The sequence below is a fragment of the Camellia sinensis genome, chromosome 12 (genome assembly GCF_055761805.1).
Source record: "Camellia sinensis isolate YWXY chromosome 12, ASM5576180v1, whole genome shotgun sequence".
Taxonomy (NCBI): Eukaryota; Viridiplantae; Streptophyta; class Magnoliopsida; order Ericales; family Theaceae; genus Camellia; species Camellia sinensis.
Genome location: NC_138972.1, coordinates 122,940,647 through 122,956,558, shown reverse-complemented (window position 1 = coordinate 122,956,558; position 15,912 = coordinate 122,940,647). Strand labels below are relative to the sequence as shown.

At 34.3% G+C, this 15,912-nt stretch overlaps 1 protein-coding gene across 1 annotated transcript; it reads left to right on the top strand.

Annotated features, from left to right (window-relative positions):
• The first annotated feature begins 1,156 nt into the window (after positions 1 to 1,156).
• On the top strand, positions 1,157 to 15,535 carry LOC145803845 (increased DNA methylation 1-like). The gene is made up of 9 exons (XM_082897220.1): positions 1,157 to 1,272; positions 4,227 to 4,284; positions 12,001 to 12,057; positions 12,136 to 12,384; positions 12,768 to 12,829; positions 13,336 to 13,392; positions 13,534 to 13,624; positions 13,740 to 13,880; positions 15,226 to 15,535. The coding sequence occupies exons 1-9, from the start codon at positions 1,157 to 1,159 to the stop codon at positions 15,310 to 15,312; spliced, it is 918 nt and encodes a 305-aa protein (XP_082753346.1). The 3' UTR covers positions 15,313 to 15,535.
• Positions 15,536 to 15,912: the final 377 nt, after the last annotated feature.

Genomic DNA, 15,912 nt, shown 5'->3' with positions numbered 1-15,912 from the left:
GCACTACTATAATTGGTTAACCTTGGTTCTTTAGTGAGAGAAAGTAATTAATTACCGAGCAATATGTTTGTTGAAAGGTTTCCCAGCAAGATCAACTAATAATATAATATTTCGACATGGGTGCATTCATACATATAGAAGCATAAATGAAAATAAGTTCTTTGGAAAATGATGGCTTTGTTACATATTTTGTCAACCAGTGCTATTCGGAGTCTGACATAATATTTTTTTTTATCAATTCCTAGAGAGAGAAAACTTGCAACCCATAATTTTGCGACACATATATATATATATATATATTTATATTTTATCTATGCTCATGCTCTTTGGGTTTGATTAAAAAACTAGTATACACACTTATACGTAGACTAGAAATATACAAATAAATTCTTTCAAAGAGAAAAACAGCTTCCCTTATTCAGTGTAGGCCGACTTGCAGCCGATCATGTGGTTGGAAACTTTTCTTAGCTTCATGATGTGCCGAATCACTTGGTCGGCATCTCTTTGAATTTGGCTTTGCTGAGAATGTGGTCGGCAAGACTGCATTATGCATGCAACACCTTTGATCTTTGGTTTTGCCGAGGTTTGGATTGGCATCAACGGAAGCCATTAGAGAAAAAGTGAACCCAACTTGTGTACATGTGCATATATATGAAGAATCATCTTCAAGATATGCTTTGTGAAACAAAGAATAAATAAATAAATAGATAGACACATGTATTAATTTAGCCGAGCAGATGTGTTGAATTGCCGAAAAGATGTTTGTACCAATAAAGGTGTGAAACCCATTTTTAGAGAGAGAAAAACAACTACTAACCTCATCTTGTTTTGACAACCTTTCTAAGCAATATTAATACTCAACGATGCTTTGATCAAATCTGTGAGCATAAATAGATACATACATAGATGTGTATATATATATATATATATGTATACCTGAACTTTAGCAAAAAACAAAATCAAAATGAAAGAAGCCAAAAACCTAGTTGTGGGCCGTATTACTTGGGATTGGTTTTGCTTTTGTAGAAAGTGCACTGACCTCAAAGTAACCAGTATATGTTTACTTATAGCAGTATATTTGTTGTGTTCTTCGTTGATCTCATTCAGTCGTTCCCACAGATGGCGCCAATTGTGAGACCATGAAATATCCTCTCACATGGATGTTGTAGAGATCCAGCGAAGAGAAGAGCCTCACCCCTGTAGATCTGCAATGAGGAATATAGTCGGTGCTACCCAACTGGGGTTGCTGGCCGGGAGTACTCCGATGATGAAGTTAGCCCTTGAATCAAGAAATAGTATATATGTATATCAGAAGGGGTGTGTGTGTGTGGTGGAGGGAGAACAGACATACCTTTCACTTGGGATGCCCCCCCTTTATATAGACGGGGGGTGTGATATTTATTTGGGCTGGACCTTTGTAGGCTTTGTTTGGGTTAGGCCCAATAAGCTAATACCTATAATTTTCTGGCTCCCACATTGGCCTTTATAAAATTGCGACATTTAACTAAGTAATTTAATGATTAAATCACTTTTAAAAAAAAGTACACAAATTAAATTTTAATATAAAAAACTATATATTTAGAATGGATTTTTTTTTTCCCTACTAAAATATTGATCCACATAACAATGTGTCGCCACCTAATAGAACCATGATATCTATTGTAATTTGTGTGCCAGAGCAAGTAGCTAGGTTCATGGGCTAGGGAGCCCTATTTAGCCGACTCAGCTCAGGGCCTGGGTATTAGACTTTGATGCTGTTCGTTAGAGAATTTAAATGGACTTAAAGCCTATTTCATGACAAAGACATATGACTGTTGTAGAAAGACTATGGGCCTTTGAAATGTGATTGCCTTGGAAAAAAGCCCAATACAGATTCTAATGGTTACAACTCCTAACAAATGAATTTTATTTTTCTCTAATCATTCTTGACGTGTAGAATTATCCCATATGTTTCACCTTTTCTAGCAACTCAATTTTGCTTCAATCTCTCATACTCTCTGGTTTTTCGTTTCTGTTCTCTCTTGGATCGCTTCTTCTTTTCTGTTTTCTTTTGGATCGTTTTTGAGGTCTCTCGTCCGTGATAAACATTCCCTCTCTCTCTCGTTTGTTTGTTTTGATAAAGTACCTAATGCTCGATCTTGATCTTTGTTTTGTTGCTAATATATACATATATATGTGTAAACCTAAGCTTTATTTTGCTTTTCTGTTTCTGATTATGGCTTTTTGGTTGCTGCTTATCATTTGAAAGATCGAAATAGCAATGATGTTGTTGAAAAAAAACATTATCTTTAACTTATGAAAAAATGTATTGACTCTAGAAATTACAAAATCCTGACTTGCACTATTGTTGTCTGTTGTTTGTGTTTGATTTTAATTGTGACAATGTAAATGCATGCAATATTAAGAATACCAACAATAGTATCTAAAGAAAGAAAAGAAGGAAAAAAAAAAAAAAACTGCAACCAAAGTTTATTGAGCATCCATTCATATACCCATGAATAATAGTCATTAAGAAAAAGGGCTCTCTAAAGAACAGGTTGATTGATGGTAATGTTATCTCATTCCTTCTTTGTAACGGGGCTTCGTTTAGGCATTATGTATGGAAAACCAGTGGCACATTTATGTATATTTGTATGGTTTCAGTTTTAGTGCTTTCATTTGGGTTTAACTTCTAAGGGAGAGAGAGAAGGCTGTGGTGTATAAGCAATCAGATTTCTGTGCTTATCATTCTTGTTATTGTTAGAGGGAGAGGGTTTAGGGTTTCCGTATGACATTCCTTCTTGAACCATTATTAGTATTATTGTTGTTATTGAACCAGATATGCAACAGTGTTACTATTTCCAGTTTTGCGACATTCGTACTTGAACATTTTTAGTATGATTGATTGTCATTGAACCTGATATGCCACAATGTTACTGTTTCCTGTTTTTGTTAAAATGTTTTTACATTTGGTTTATGGTTAGAACATCAGGAAAATTGTCAGATTCCATACTCTAATTGTTGCCTGGTAAAGGAGTTTTAAATTCTCATGTCAGTGTATATTGAGGCTTATTAGAGCAACTTGTTCAAAATGTTTGGTTAATACAACTCAGTGTGTGCAGTAGTTTATAGGTTCTGTTGGTATTTAAAGCAAGTGTAATGTGTGTGAGACAAGGTAATATTTGGCATATCTTCCCCTGATTCTCCTGTTTATTTATCCATACAATCCATCTAGCTTTCCAGAATTCCAATAATTTGCTCAGCTCTGTAAGGTGAATTGTTTGGCATACCATTTTTCAAGTATATAACCATAGGTCCAACAAATAAGTGGTTGGTGAAGAAAACAAACACGAACTTCAAAACTAAAGTTTTAGTATGTAATGCTCCAGTGATGAACAATCATCTAAAAGATAAATTGGATAAGTGCTACATGAATATACACACTTGCACTAACTCAAGTGTCACCATCAACTCACAAGGGTAAGATTTTCCTCAACAAGAAAATAATGGGCTGAATCCCTAAAATGCCATGATGAAAAAGAAAATTCTCACACAAAGAAATAGCAAAATTCAATTGAGAGATACAAACTAACCCCACAAAACCAGAAATAGTGTTGGTGGATTTCCATTTGTTGGATGCTGAATAATATTTTCCTCAGGGACCTTACTGCAAAAAAGATAGAAAAAGAAATATGTTAATTGTCAATGAAAATTTTTGAAATCCCAAACTCATTACATCGCTTGCTCGAGTGCCTCAAATCACCTTCGAGCGTCATCACCCAAAATCTGTTCACGTGGAATCCATCCATCAACATTCATCAAATCTAACCAATGTCCAATGATATCCAAGGAAATATGTATATGCCAACACCTGCTCAATGTTAAGGAAAAATATTTGTATAAAAGCAAGCAAGCAACGATGGTTAGACTGATAATTTCCCAAAGGTTGAACATGGCTTTACTCAGAAGGCCATTTTAGGTTTTGAAGGCCAGGAGCTCCTTTGCTTTTAACTTGCAGTTTAACAGTAAAAGTCCAAAAAATTTATACCAATATAGAAATTTCATGCTATACACAACATCAAATTGTGTCACTTACAAAATTATTCGCTATTATTTCATTAACCCATATGCTTATTTATTCCCTCCAGAAAATTAATTATCCCAATTCTCTCCATCTATGCCCTTTCATTAAGTCATGTCCACTTCTTTGTTGTTAGTAAGACTGATTTTCTTTGTTATCTTTACAGGGCTCACAATTTTAGTGTTGAAAATTTTGATGAACGAACAGTAATGCTCTGTGACCAAGTAAGGCTTGCATTTTCCCTTATATATTTTACCATGTGTGTTCTTTTTAATTATCTAAATCTAACTATTTATTGTGTTGGAACAATCTTCTATGTAAATAAAATAACTTAAAATAATTCAAACAAAATAAAATAAAACTTACAGAATTTATTTTGTTGAACCGAATCAATAATTTAAAGACAAAGTCGAGTGTGTGACACTCTGTCCTTAAGACAGATTCGCCCCGCTACGGTGCTTACGGTTATGTGGCGTCTATCTCCCAGGATACAATGATCTTCACAAATTTGTAGTAGCACTTCAAACAAATTTGTTCGACGAACCAGAACCTTGTGTTCCATAACTCTTTGAAATTTTTCCTAAAATAATATGAAGAATAAAGGACGCAAGAGAGCAAAATGAAGGCAAGGAAAATGAATTTTCGGAATCCATCAAAATTGGAATGAGGCTGCCTTTATATAGGCTTTGTTGGCACCTATTCAATTTGAATAGAAAAGGTATAAAGAAGGAACATACCCCATCCTTTAAAATAAAGAGACACCATGAAAGGTTTGCACCCTTTCATTCAAATGGAGGTTTGGCCCTTCCTTTAAAGCAAAAAGACACCATGAAAGGTTACACCCTTTCATTCATGAAAAATCTAGAAATCCCCTAGATGTTGATTTGTGATTATGTATCAATTTTAAGCAGAATATAACAATCCCAATCAAACAATCAAGACAAAGAGACACAACGATTTAACGTGGAAAAAAACCACAATTGGACACCTCCAACTGTGATAAAAAAACCACGGGCAATAGCCACAAGAACAATCCACTAAGAAGATTTAAAGGAATTACACAGGTATACTCTCAATTACCTAGCGAATCCACAACGCCTAATTGAACCAACCTCTATGTGCCTCTTCCAACCCCATCTTCACCTCGGAATTGTCTTTACGATGAGCCACCCCGGAATCCACCAAAGCTTCAGGCTCGAATTCTTCAGAATCCATCGAAGAACAACTCTCTCTTTTGTATAGCAAACAAAAACCTTTGATGTACTCTCTTTTAAACCATGAGTTGAATACTCAATAAAACATCAAAGAAAACTAACAAAACATCCCCAGATATAAACCTTAAGAACCAAAAAGAAGATCTGGAGGAATAATACTAAAATCTGACCCAACACGCGAATTTATAGAATCTGTCCCGCGATCTCCGCTCGAGCGCCCAACAGCCCGCTCGAGCGGCTTCAGCAAAATATGCGCGTGATATAACAGAGGTCCGCTCGAGCGCCAGAAAGCCCGCTCGAGCGCAAAATTACATATCTCAGTACTTTTACAGGTGACCAAAACTGCTGGAACCAGGAATTCTCCGCTCGAGCGGACAGGCACTTGGAATGCATTTTTGCATTTTGCTTCGGGGGCGCTGCCCCTCGACCCCGCCGTGGCGCTGCCCCGAACCCGCCAAGGGGCGCTGCCCCCTGGACCCCCGCGAGCTGACCGGGCAGCTTGATCCCCGTCATAATCAGTGAAGTGGCAATCTTGAAAGCATTAGCATCACAAACTTCTCTGAAAGGCGCAATTCGGGTTGGATTCGCATCTAAACACTCATAGCCTCACTGAAATAAAAGTGTGAAAAAAAAAAATACAACTGAAAGGAGTTTTGTCAAACGGGGTTGCCAAGAATAAAACCTAACAATTCAAAATGGAGTTTATTTCAATTCACAACTACCTCTTTATAAATTTTCCAACAATCCCCCACATGAATGAAATTGACAGAGAGAAACTGCAACAACATGATGTAAATACAGAGAGTACAGAAATTGGAAATATTCTACAAAGGATAGATAGCTTTTGGCTTTGAACCTTCCCTTGTGAGATACTATCGGATTCACTAGCTAACCAGTAAACATGATGTCTTGAACTGTTCAGCCGTTTGTGTAAACCAAGACAATAGAACTCACACAGTATATCTCCGGACACAGTTTAGTTCTCACTATTGTGTTTATTTTGGCCCTGAACAACCTGGTCTTTCATGAGTGCTCTAAAGACTTGTAGCCCTTCACAAATCTTATAGAACCGGCCTAGTTCACACTCACATAGGTGATTCTTATGAAAAGTATCCTGCCATACTCCATTAGGTTTACCTAGATATAAGAATCATTAAAAATATTACTTAACCTAACCGCTGCAGACATCACTATTTCATCAAAGAAATGGGTAGGAGATAAACTCCCTAGTGATCCTTCTGAGTCATTCACAACTCGGTTGTCCCTTTGAACCTAGATCTTGGGATCTCCAGTCAACTAGGTTGGGTTGCCATTGTGGTAACTCTTATTTAATAGGCTTTAGTCCCATTCCCCTCGATGAATTCTCAACTAACTCTCTTGTTAACCCTTTGGTTAGTGGATCCGCTATGTTGTCTTTAGACTTAACATATTCTATGGACATAATTCCATTACAGAGTAGTTGTCTTACGGTATTATGTCGACGACGAATATGTCGAGACTTACCGTTATACATATGACTCTGTGCTCTACCAATTGCTGATTGACTATCACAATGTATGCGTATAGCAGGCACCGGTTTTGGTCATATTGGAATATCTTCAAGGAAGTGGCGAAGCCATTCTGCCTCTTCTCTTGCTTTGTCTAAAGCTATGAATTCAGATTCCATAGTAGACCTAGCAATACAAGTCTGTTTGGAAGATTTCCAAGATACAGCTGCCCCACTAAGAGTAAAGACATATCCACTAGTGGACTTTGAGTCTCTTGTATCCAATATCCAATTTGCATCACAGTATCCTTCAAGTACTGCTGGATATCTAGTATAATTAAGCCCAATGTTACGAGTAAATCGGAGATATCTAAGAACCCTTATAATTGCTTTCCAGTGTTCTACTCCTGGATTACTCGTTTATCTACTTAATTTACTTACTGCATAAGATGTATCTAGGCGAGTGCAGTTCATCAAGTACATTAAGCCTTCAATAATCTGGGCATACTCTAATTGAGAAATACTTTCCTGTACATTTTTTAAAAGATACAAATTAACATCTACAGGAGTTCTAGCAAGATGATCATCATCTTTGCTGAATTTGCCAAGTATTTTTTCAATGTAATGAGATTGTGACAAAGCATATCCTTCTGATGTTTTGGTAATTTTCATACCAAGTATTACATCAGCAATGCCCATGTCCTTGATGTCAAAATGTTTATTCAACATTTTCTTGGTAGTTTTAATCATGTCATTATTACTACCAATGATGAGCATATCATCTACATAAAGGCATACAATGACATAACCTTTATCTGTGTTTTTAATATAAACACATTTGTCACACTCATTAATTTTAAATCCATTTGACATCATTGCCTTGTCAAATTTCTCATGCCATTGCTTTGGCGCTTGTTTTAAACCATATAATGATTTAACCAATTTACACACTTTAAACCATATAATGATTTAACCAATTTACACACTTTTCTTTTCTTTCTCTGGAACAGAAAACCCTTCTGATTGTTCCATGTAAATTTCTTCATTTAACTCACCATTTAAGAAAGCGGTTTTAACATCCATTTGATGAATTTCTAGATTGTATAGAGATGCAATGGCAATTAGCATTCTAATAGATGTTATTCTAGTAACCGGTGAGTATGTGTCAAAGTAATCTAGACCTTCTTTTTGTCTAAAACCTTTGACTACAAGTCTTGCCTTGTATTTGTCTATTGATCCATCCGCTTTCAATTTTCTTTTGAAAATCCACTTGTACCCAAGAGGTTTACAACCTGGTAGCAAGTCCACTAATTCCCAAGTGTGATTTTCTAAGATGGATTCAATTTCACTGTTGACAGCTTTTTTCCATAAAGGAACTTCAAGACTGGACATAGCATCTTTAAAAGTTAAAGGCTCATTTTCTAACAAATATGTTAGAAAATATGGACCAAAAGATTTTGAGGTTCTAGCACGTTTACTACGCCTAAGTTTCTCTTCCTCATTTTGATCTAATTCTTGTTCTTGATCATGTTCTTGATCCTAACTAGTAATAGCATCAAAAGATCTTTTATTAGTACTAGTCTCTTGTCCAGTCTTCTTTGGAAATACATGTTCAAAGAATGATGCATTCCGAGACTCAATAATAGTATTTACATGCATTTCGGAATGTTCTGATTTATGAATCAAAAACCGATAAGCACTACTATTCTTGGCATAACCAATGAAAATGAAATCAATGGTCTTAGGACCTATCTTAGTCTTTTTAGGATTAGGAATAGCCACTTTAGCCAAACACCCCCACATTTTTAAGTATTTGTAGGATGATACTCTTCCATGTCACAATTCATAAGGTGTTTGATTTATTTTCTTTTGAGGTACTTTATTTAAAATATAATTAGCAGAAAGTATTGCTTCCCCCCACAAGTTCTGAGGTAATCCAGAGCTTATTAACATGGCATTCATCATTTCTTTTAAAGTCCTATTTTTCCTTTTAGCAATGCCATTTTGCTGAGGTGAGTAAGGAGCGGTGGTTTGATGAATTATTCAATGTTCTTTACAAAACTCACCAAAAGGTGATTCATATTCATCACCTCTATCACTTCTAAGTTTTTTGATTTTCTTACCAAGTTGATTTTCAACTTCATTCTTATATTGAATGAAAGTTTCCAAAGAATCATCCTTGGTTCGAATTAAATAAACATAACTATATCTAGTATAGTCATCTATAAAAGTGATAAAATACTTTTTCCCACCTCTAGTTTGAATTGATTTAAAATCACAAATGTCACTATGAATTAATTCAAGTGGTTCCGTACTTCTTTCAATTGAATGAAAAGGAGTTTTAGATAATTTTGCCTCAACGCAAATTTCACATTTATGATTTGAATCAATGTTAAATTTAGGTAAACATTCCATATTAATTAATCTACGCAAAGATCCATAATTAACATGTCCTAGTCTACCATGCCATAAATTTGAAGACTTAAGCAAGTAAGAAGAAGATGTAGTATTATTAATAACTGAGGGTACAACGGTCATTACATTTAACTTGAAAAGGCCATCAGACATGTAATCTTTTCCTACATACATCCCGTTTTTGGTAAGTACAAACTTGTCACTTTCAAAAACTAGCCTGAACTCATTCTTACTCAACAAAGATCCGGAAACTAAATTCTTGCGAATGTCTGGTACATGCAACACATTGTTGAGAGTGAGTTCCTTTCCAGATATCACATTGAGTATAATCTTTCCTTGTCCTTCAACTTTGGAAGTTGAGGAGTTGCCCATAAAGAGTTGTTCACCATTGTCCACTATAGAATAAGATGTGAACATCTTTTTGTCGGCACAAATATGGCGAGTAGCACCAGTGTCCACCCACCATTCTTTAGGATTTCCGACAAGATTTGCCTCAGAAACAACTGCAGAAAGATTGATATCATTTATACCATTGGAAATATTGTCCACTTCAGTCATGTGGGGTTGAGCAGGCTTCTTGCTTGTTCTTCTTTTGCTTTTGCCTTTGCTACGACAATCTTTGGCCCGATGTCCCTCTTTGTTACAGATGTAACATTTGCCATTAAACTTGTACTTTTTATTATCCCCCCTTTTAGAGCCTTGTGATGAACTTTCTCCAGAAGACTTTCGTTTCTTGGTTTTTGAAACATGTTCTACCACATTTGCCTTAGACTCCATAGGATGCTTACCAGCCCGCTTTTCAGAATTGCGGTTGTCCTCCTCAATTCTCAAACGCACAATTAATTCGTCTATAGAAATTTCTTTGTGCTTGTGTTTGAGGTAATTCTTGAACTCCTTCCAGCCTTTTGGTAATTTTTCAATTAAGGCTGCAACTTGGAAGGATTCACTGAGAGACATGTCTTCTGCGTGAATGTCATGCAGAATGAGTTGGAAATCTTGAGCTTGGCTGATCACAGTTTTTGAATCAACCATTACAAAATCCAAGAATCTGCCAACCACAAATTTCTTTGAGCCGGCATCTTCTGTTTTGTACTTTTTCTCCAACGATTCCCAAAGTTCCTTTGCTGTCTTGATTGGATTGTAAACGTTGTATAATGTGTTGTCAAGTCCGTTCAAGACGTAATTCCGACAAAGGAAATCGGCATGTTTCCAAGCATCAACCGCAGCAACCACTTGCCGGTCGGTTTCATCCTCTTTCAGGATAGGAGCCTCTTCACGGAGGAAACGAGCCAGGTTCAGAGTTGTAAGATAGAACAATATTTTCTGTTGCCATCTTTTAAAGTCAGTTCCTGAGAACTTCTTTGGCTTCTCTCCATGATTTATTGGGACTGTCATCACAGGAGAGGGGGTTGGTGCAATTGCAGCCACCACAGTAGTACTTGTTTGGGCATTAGTTTCAGTAGCCATCAATTCTAATATATAAAACAAAATTATAATTTAGAATTTACACTACACAGAAAATTAAACCAAATTCACAGAATTAAATTCTGTAAAAATAAAAGAAACAAGAATGTAACTTTTATTTTCCAATTAATTTGAAAATAAAATAAAATTTCATTTAAACAAATTAATTCCACACAGAAAATTAAATTCTGTAAAATAAAAGAAATAAAAAATATAACTTTTATTTTTAAATTAATTTGGAAATAAAATAAAATTTTATTTAACCAAATTAATTCAACACAAGAAATTAAATTCTGTAAAATAAAAGAAATAAGAAAATAACTTTTATTTTTTCAATTAATTTGAAAATAAAATAAAATTTTATTCAACCAAATTAATTCCACACAGAAAATTAATTTTTGTAGCACTTCAATAATTAAAATATTAAAACAGAATTTTAAGTAATGAAAACTCAGAAAATAATTTCTAAAACCCAAAATTAATTTCTGAAAAAATTCCACAAAAATATATTTTGAATTGTTAATGACACCAGTATCGTACTACTAGTTGTTGTCAAAGAAAAGAGACAGTATATTACTACTATCTGTCAAATAGCATAAAATCACTATTTATTTTTCCAACTAGAATATTATTTTGTAAATCCACATAAAATAATTTTCTTCCGAAATTATTTACGAAGAATGAAAAAAAGGAAAACAAACGAAAAATTCTGTAAACAGAATAATTCGGATCTGTCTTAAGATTGTTGAAACAATCTTCTGTGTAAATAAAATAACTTAAAATAATTCAAACAAAATAAAATAAAACTTACAGAATTTATTTTGTTGAACCAAATCAATAATTTAAAGACCAAGTCGAGTGTGTGACACTCTGTCCTTAAGACAGATTCGCCCCGCTACGGTGCTTACGGTTATGTGGCGTCTATCTCCCAAGATACAATGATCTTCACAAATTTGTAGTAGCACTTCAAACAAATTTGTTCGACGAACCAGAACCTTGTGTTCTATAACTCTCTGAAATTTTTCCTAAAATAATATGAAGAATAAAGGACGCAAGAGAGCAAAATGAAGGCAAGGAAAATGAATTTTTGGAATCCATCAAAATTAGAATGAGGCTGCCTTTATATAGGCTTTGTTGGCACTTATTCAATTTGAATAGAAAAGGTATGAAGAAGGGACATACCCCTTCCTTTAAAATAAAGAGACACCATGAAAGGTTTGCACCTTTTCATTCAAATGGAGGTTTGGCCATTCCTTTAAAACAAAAAGACACCATGAAAGGTTACACCCTTTCATTCAAAATGGAGTCTATTTCAATTCACAACTACCTCTTTATAAATTTTCCAACATATTGTTGTTTAGTGTGAGAAGGAGTACCATGTTGGCTGCTTGCATGACAGTGGCCTCTGTGATTTAAAAGTAAGTTTCAGAATCTTTGTAATGCTTTCGACATGTATTTATTCAGTGACTCAGTATAGTTTCTCACATTTGGTGCAGGAACTGCCCAGGGATAAGTGGTTTTGTTGTGATGACTGCATTAGGATCCATGTGGCACTACAAAATTTAGTTTTAGTTGGTGCGGAGATGATTCCAGCTTCAGTGTCATATGCAATACACAGAAAACACGTCGAGAAAGGATTTACAGATGGAGTTTCAAATGATGATGTTCAATGGCGGATTTTAAGCAGGAGAAGTCGCTATCCAGACCATTTGCCAGTACTGTCTAGGGCTGTTGCAATTTTTCGAGTAAGTTTTTGCTGATACCATGTAGAATAGCAAAACGTGATTTTTAAAATTTGTAAAATCCTGTCTAATTTTGTTCTTATCTATTCTAGTGCTACTTCTCGGTTACTTCTCTTTAGCAACATAATGTAATGTCATGTGCTAGAAGAAACAGATCTGGGGGCCAGGACCTCTTCGGGGCATTTGGTTAATATTGATTCTCTATGCTATATCTTACATGTATCTTTGTCCAAAAATGGTTTTGATTTTGACTTCTTTTTTCTTTTACTGTATAGTCCTTCTGACAGCAGTTGTATAAAGATACTTCTTTTTGCTATGTTATACTTTCTTTTATTACTTAATTTTATTGGGGGGTTAAACCTATTAGTATGTCTCATCTTTGGCAGGAATGTTTTGATTCTATTGTTGCATCTTCTGGTCGTGATCTTATACCTGTTATGGTCTGTGGGTAAGTTATCATTGTACATTTTGCTTAAGTAGCTCTTCATCTGAAGGGTGTATCTACCAAAACTTATGCCATATGGAAGAAATTTAAGTGCTTTGTGAGGAAAATTTCATCATTTCCCTCTATTAATGAATTGGTGTGAAATGAAGTTATTTTGTAGGTTGTCAACAAATACTTGTGACTACATTAATCAAGTATACATTATTAAAAAGAATGCATTTTGGAGGAGGAAAATATGAATTTTGCTTACAAACAAACCTCTATTTTATGTCCTAGAATTGTTCAACTCACATTATGTGCTTTTCAAAGATTGACCATAAGGTTCAATTAGGAGAAAAGGATTGGTTTTATTTAATGAAATTTGAGAACAGAAAAATAAGAAGAAAAGGGCACTATGTAAGTAGATTGTTTGCTTCACTAGTTAAATTTCCCTAACTTCTTATTGATCTTTATGTTTTTGGTTAATCTACCAAACCTATTTAAAATGCCCTTTGTTGTACTTAATGCAGGAGAAATATATCTGGGCAAGAATTTGGTGGAATGTACTGTGTCATTTTAATCGTAAAGTAAGCTGCTTCACATTAAAGTTGTTTCTGCATGTTTTATTACTTTACTTTACATTTTCATTTTCATTTTTGTTAATGGTTGTTACTAGTTTTATGTTCTTATTATTTTTTAATCATTGGATTCCAAAATGTCGTGCACAGGTCAGTTGTATCGGTTGGTCTTCTGAGGATTTTTGGACGTGAGGTTGCTGAGCTTCCTCTAGTGGCTACAAGTGGAGAGAATCAAGGAAAAGTAAGTTTTTTTTTTTGTTTTTTAATTTTCTTTATTTATTGATTTTTTCCCTTTCTGTGTAGCTGGAGTTATTCCTTCCTTTTTGTTTATGTTGATGATTTTTTTTTATCTGTAGGGATATTTCCAAGCATTGTTTTCATGTATCGAGAGCCTATTGTATTCCCTAAATGTTGAAAACCTGGTACTCCCTGTTGCTGAGGAAGCTGAATCAATCTGGACGAAAAAATTAGGTTTCAGAAAGATGAGTGATGAAAGGGTAATGCTCTTCTACAACTTAATTAATGGCTCAAATTTTTTTCTCCCATGTTTTTACCTTAAACTTATCGAATCTCTAGTCTGCATGGAAAATGCAATGGGAATGCATTCTATGCTACACTCGGTATTTGGCACCGCATATTAGTTACTTTGGTCAGTGCATTGACCAGAGATGTGTAGCTAGAACTTTTCATTGCCATTTTATAATTGGGTAAGGGAAGAACATAGATTTTGTGGTTTTAGATGATATGGGTTAGTTATCAAAGTGATCAATAAATCACATTTTGTTAATTACCAAATCTTGTCTTTCCCGATCGGGCACTGTTTGAGGTTCTTTCTTTACAGTGTCAACCTTAAAATACATTTTCTTCAATTTTGAGTTAATGCGCAACTCTACAATTTTGTATGCCTCGAAAGGAGGTACATAACATGTATGCAGTGGCAGAGCCACAATGGGTCAAGGGAGGTCACGTGCCTCCCCTGGGTTTTGGAATAATTTTTTTTTTTTTTTTGCAAACATAAAAAAAATATTTTAAATAAAAAAATTATAAAATATTATTTAGAGTGAAATATTAATGACATTTTTAAAATAATGAGAATAATAATGGTTGTTTTTTTTATTGAAAATAAAGATATTATGATAAGTCATATTATTAGCTATGAAAATTTCAATACAATGGCGATGTCTATCATTATTGACATACAATTATAATTAATCTCAATGAAGATATGAAATTTATTGAATTGTTAGTTACATTTGACATTTGGGGTTCATCCTCTATATGTTTCTTTACTATTGATTGGTAATATCATATGTCAATGATGACGTGATATTACTATTATATTGAATTTTTACTAAACTTTTTATAAAAAAATTACTTTATTATTATATAATTTATTTTAAAACTTATCTCCATGATTTCTTTTTATATTGTCCATGATATACTAGTTACAAATAATATATATATATATATTTATTTATTTATTTATTTATCTTTCTTGAAGTCAATCATAAAAATTTATGTGAAATATTTTTGTAAAAATTTTCAATGTTATAATTAATAAGTGCCCTCTTTGATTTAATTTCTTGGCTTTACCACTGCATGTATGCCATGACATAGGATTGAAACAACTACATATTTATACAAGTGAAGATGTTACTATAAATTCTTTCTTTTTTCTTTTAAGAAGGAAAAAAAAATTTACATTTCCACTCTGAAAAAGGGTGTTGGCAAAATGAGTACTTTCATGGTTTAATTGGGCATCGACTTCGGTACTATTTGTGTCCCATGTTTATGTTCATAGCCAGTGCTTCAGTACTAACTGATATAAACATGTCTGAGCAGTTATTGAAGTATACGAGGAACCTCCAGCTGACGATTTTTAAGGGGACATCAATGTTAGAAAAGAAGGTGCAGCAGATAGCAGATTAGCAACGCGCGGTTAAAGGTGTAGGAATTAGGGATTATTTTTTTCATTCTTGGTTGTTTATGTAATATTGCTGCTATTTTCTTTGGTTAGCATGCCAGTGATCTGATTGAGAATTGTTTTTGTTTTCATGTATGAATAGGAGGGGAGGTGTGTCACAAAGTAGCCATGCATGCTAACCTTTTAACATGCATGCATGATGTTGGTTCTTTCTTTTCTTAATTCTTTTATCTCTGCATTTTGTCTTCGTGTATGCGAACAGTTTGAGATGAAAAACATACTCTTTTAGAGTGTGCATTGCAGGAAGATATTTTTGTTAGGGAAAATTTCAAAGAAGTGGAGAGTAGAAAAAAATAATTTCAAAGTGATGAAGGTACAAGATAGACCTGCACAATCTAATGCATAAAAATCACTTGTACTTCCATCACTTCGAAATTATTTTTCTACTCCATTTTTTTTATTTTATACTCCCTTTTTGTTATAGTATGTACCTGGACATAGAACAATGAAACTCTTTAGGCTGCGTTTGAATTTTGGATTTATGGAAGTAATTGCTCAGTTCTCTCTCCCCTCCACCCTTTCACAAACTACAGTTTGCTAATATG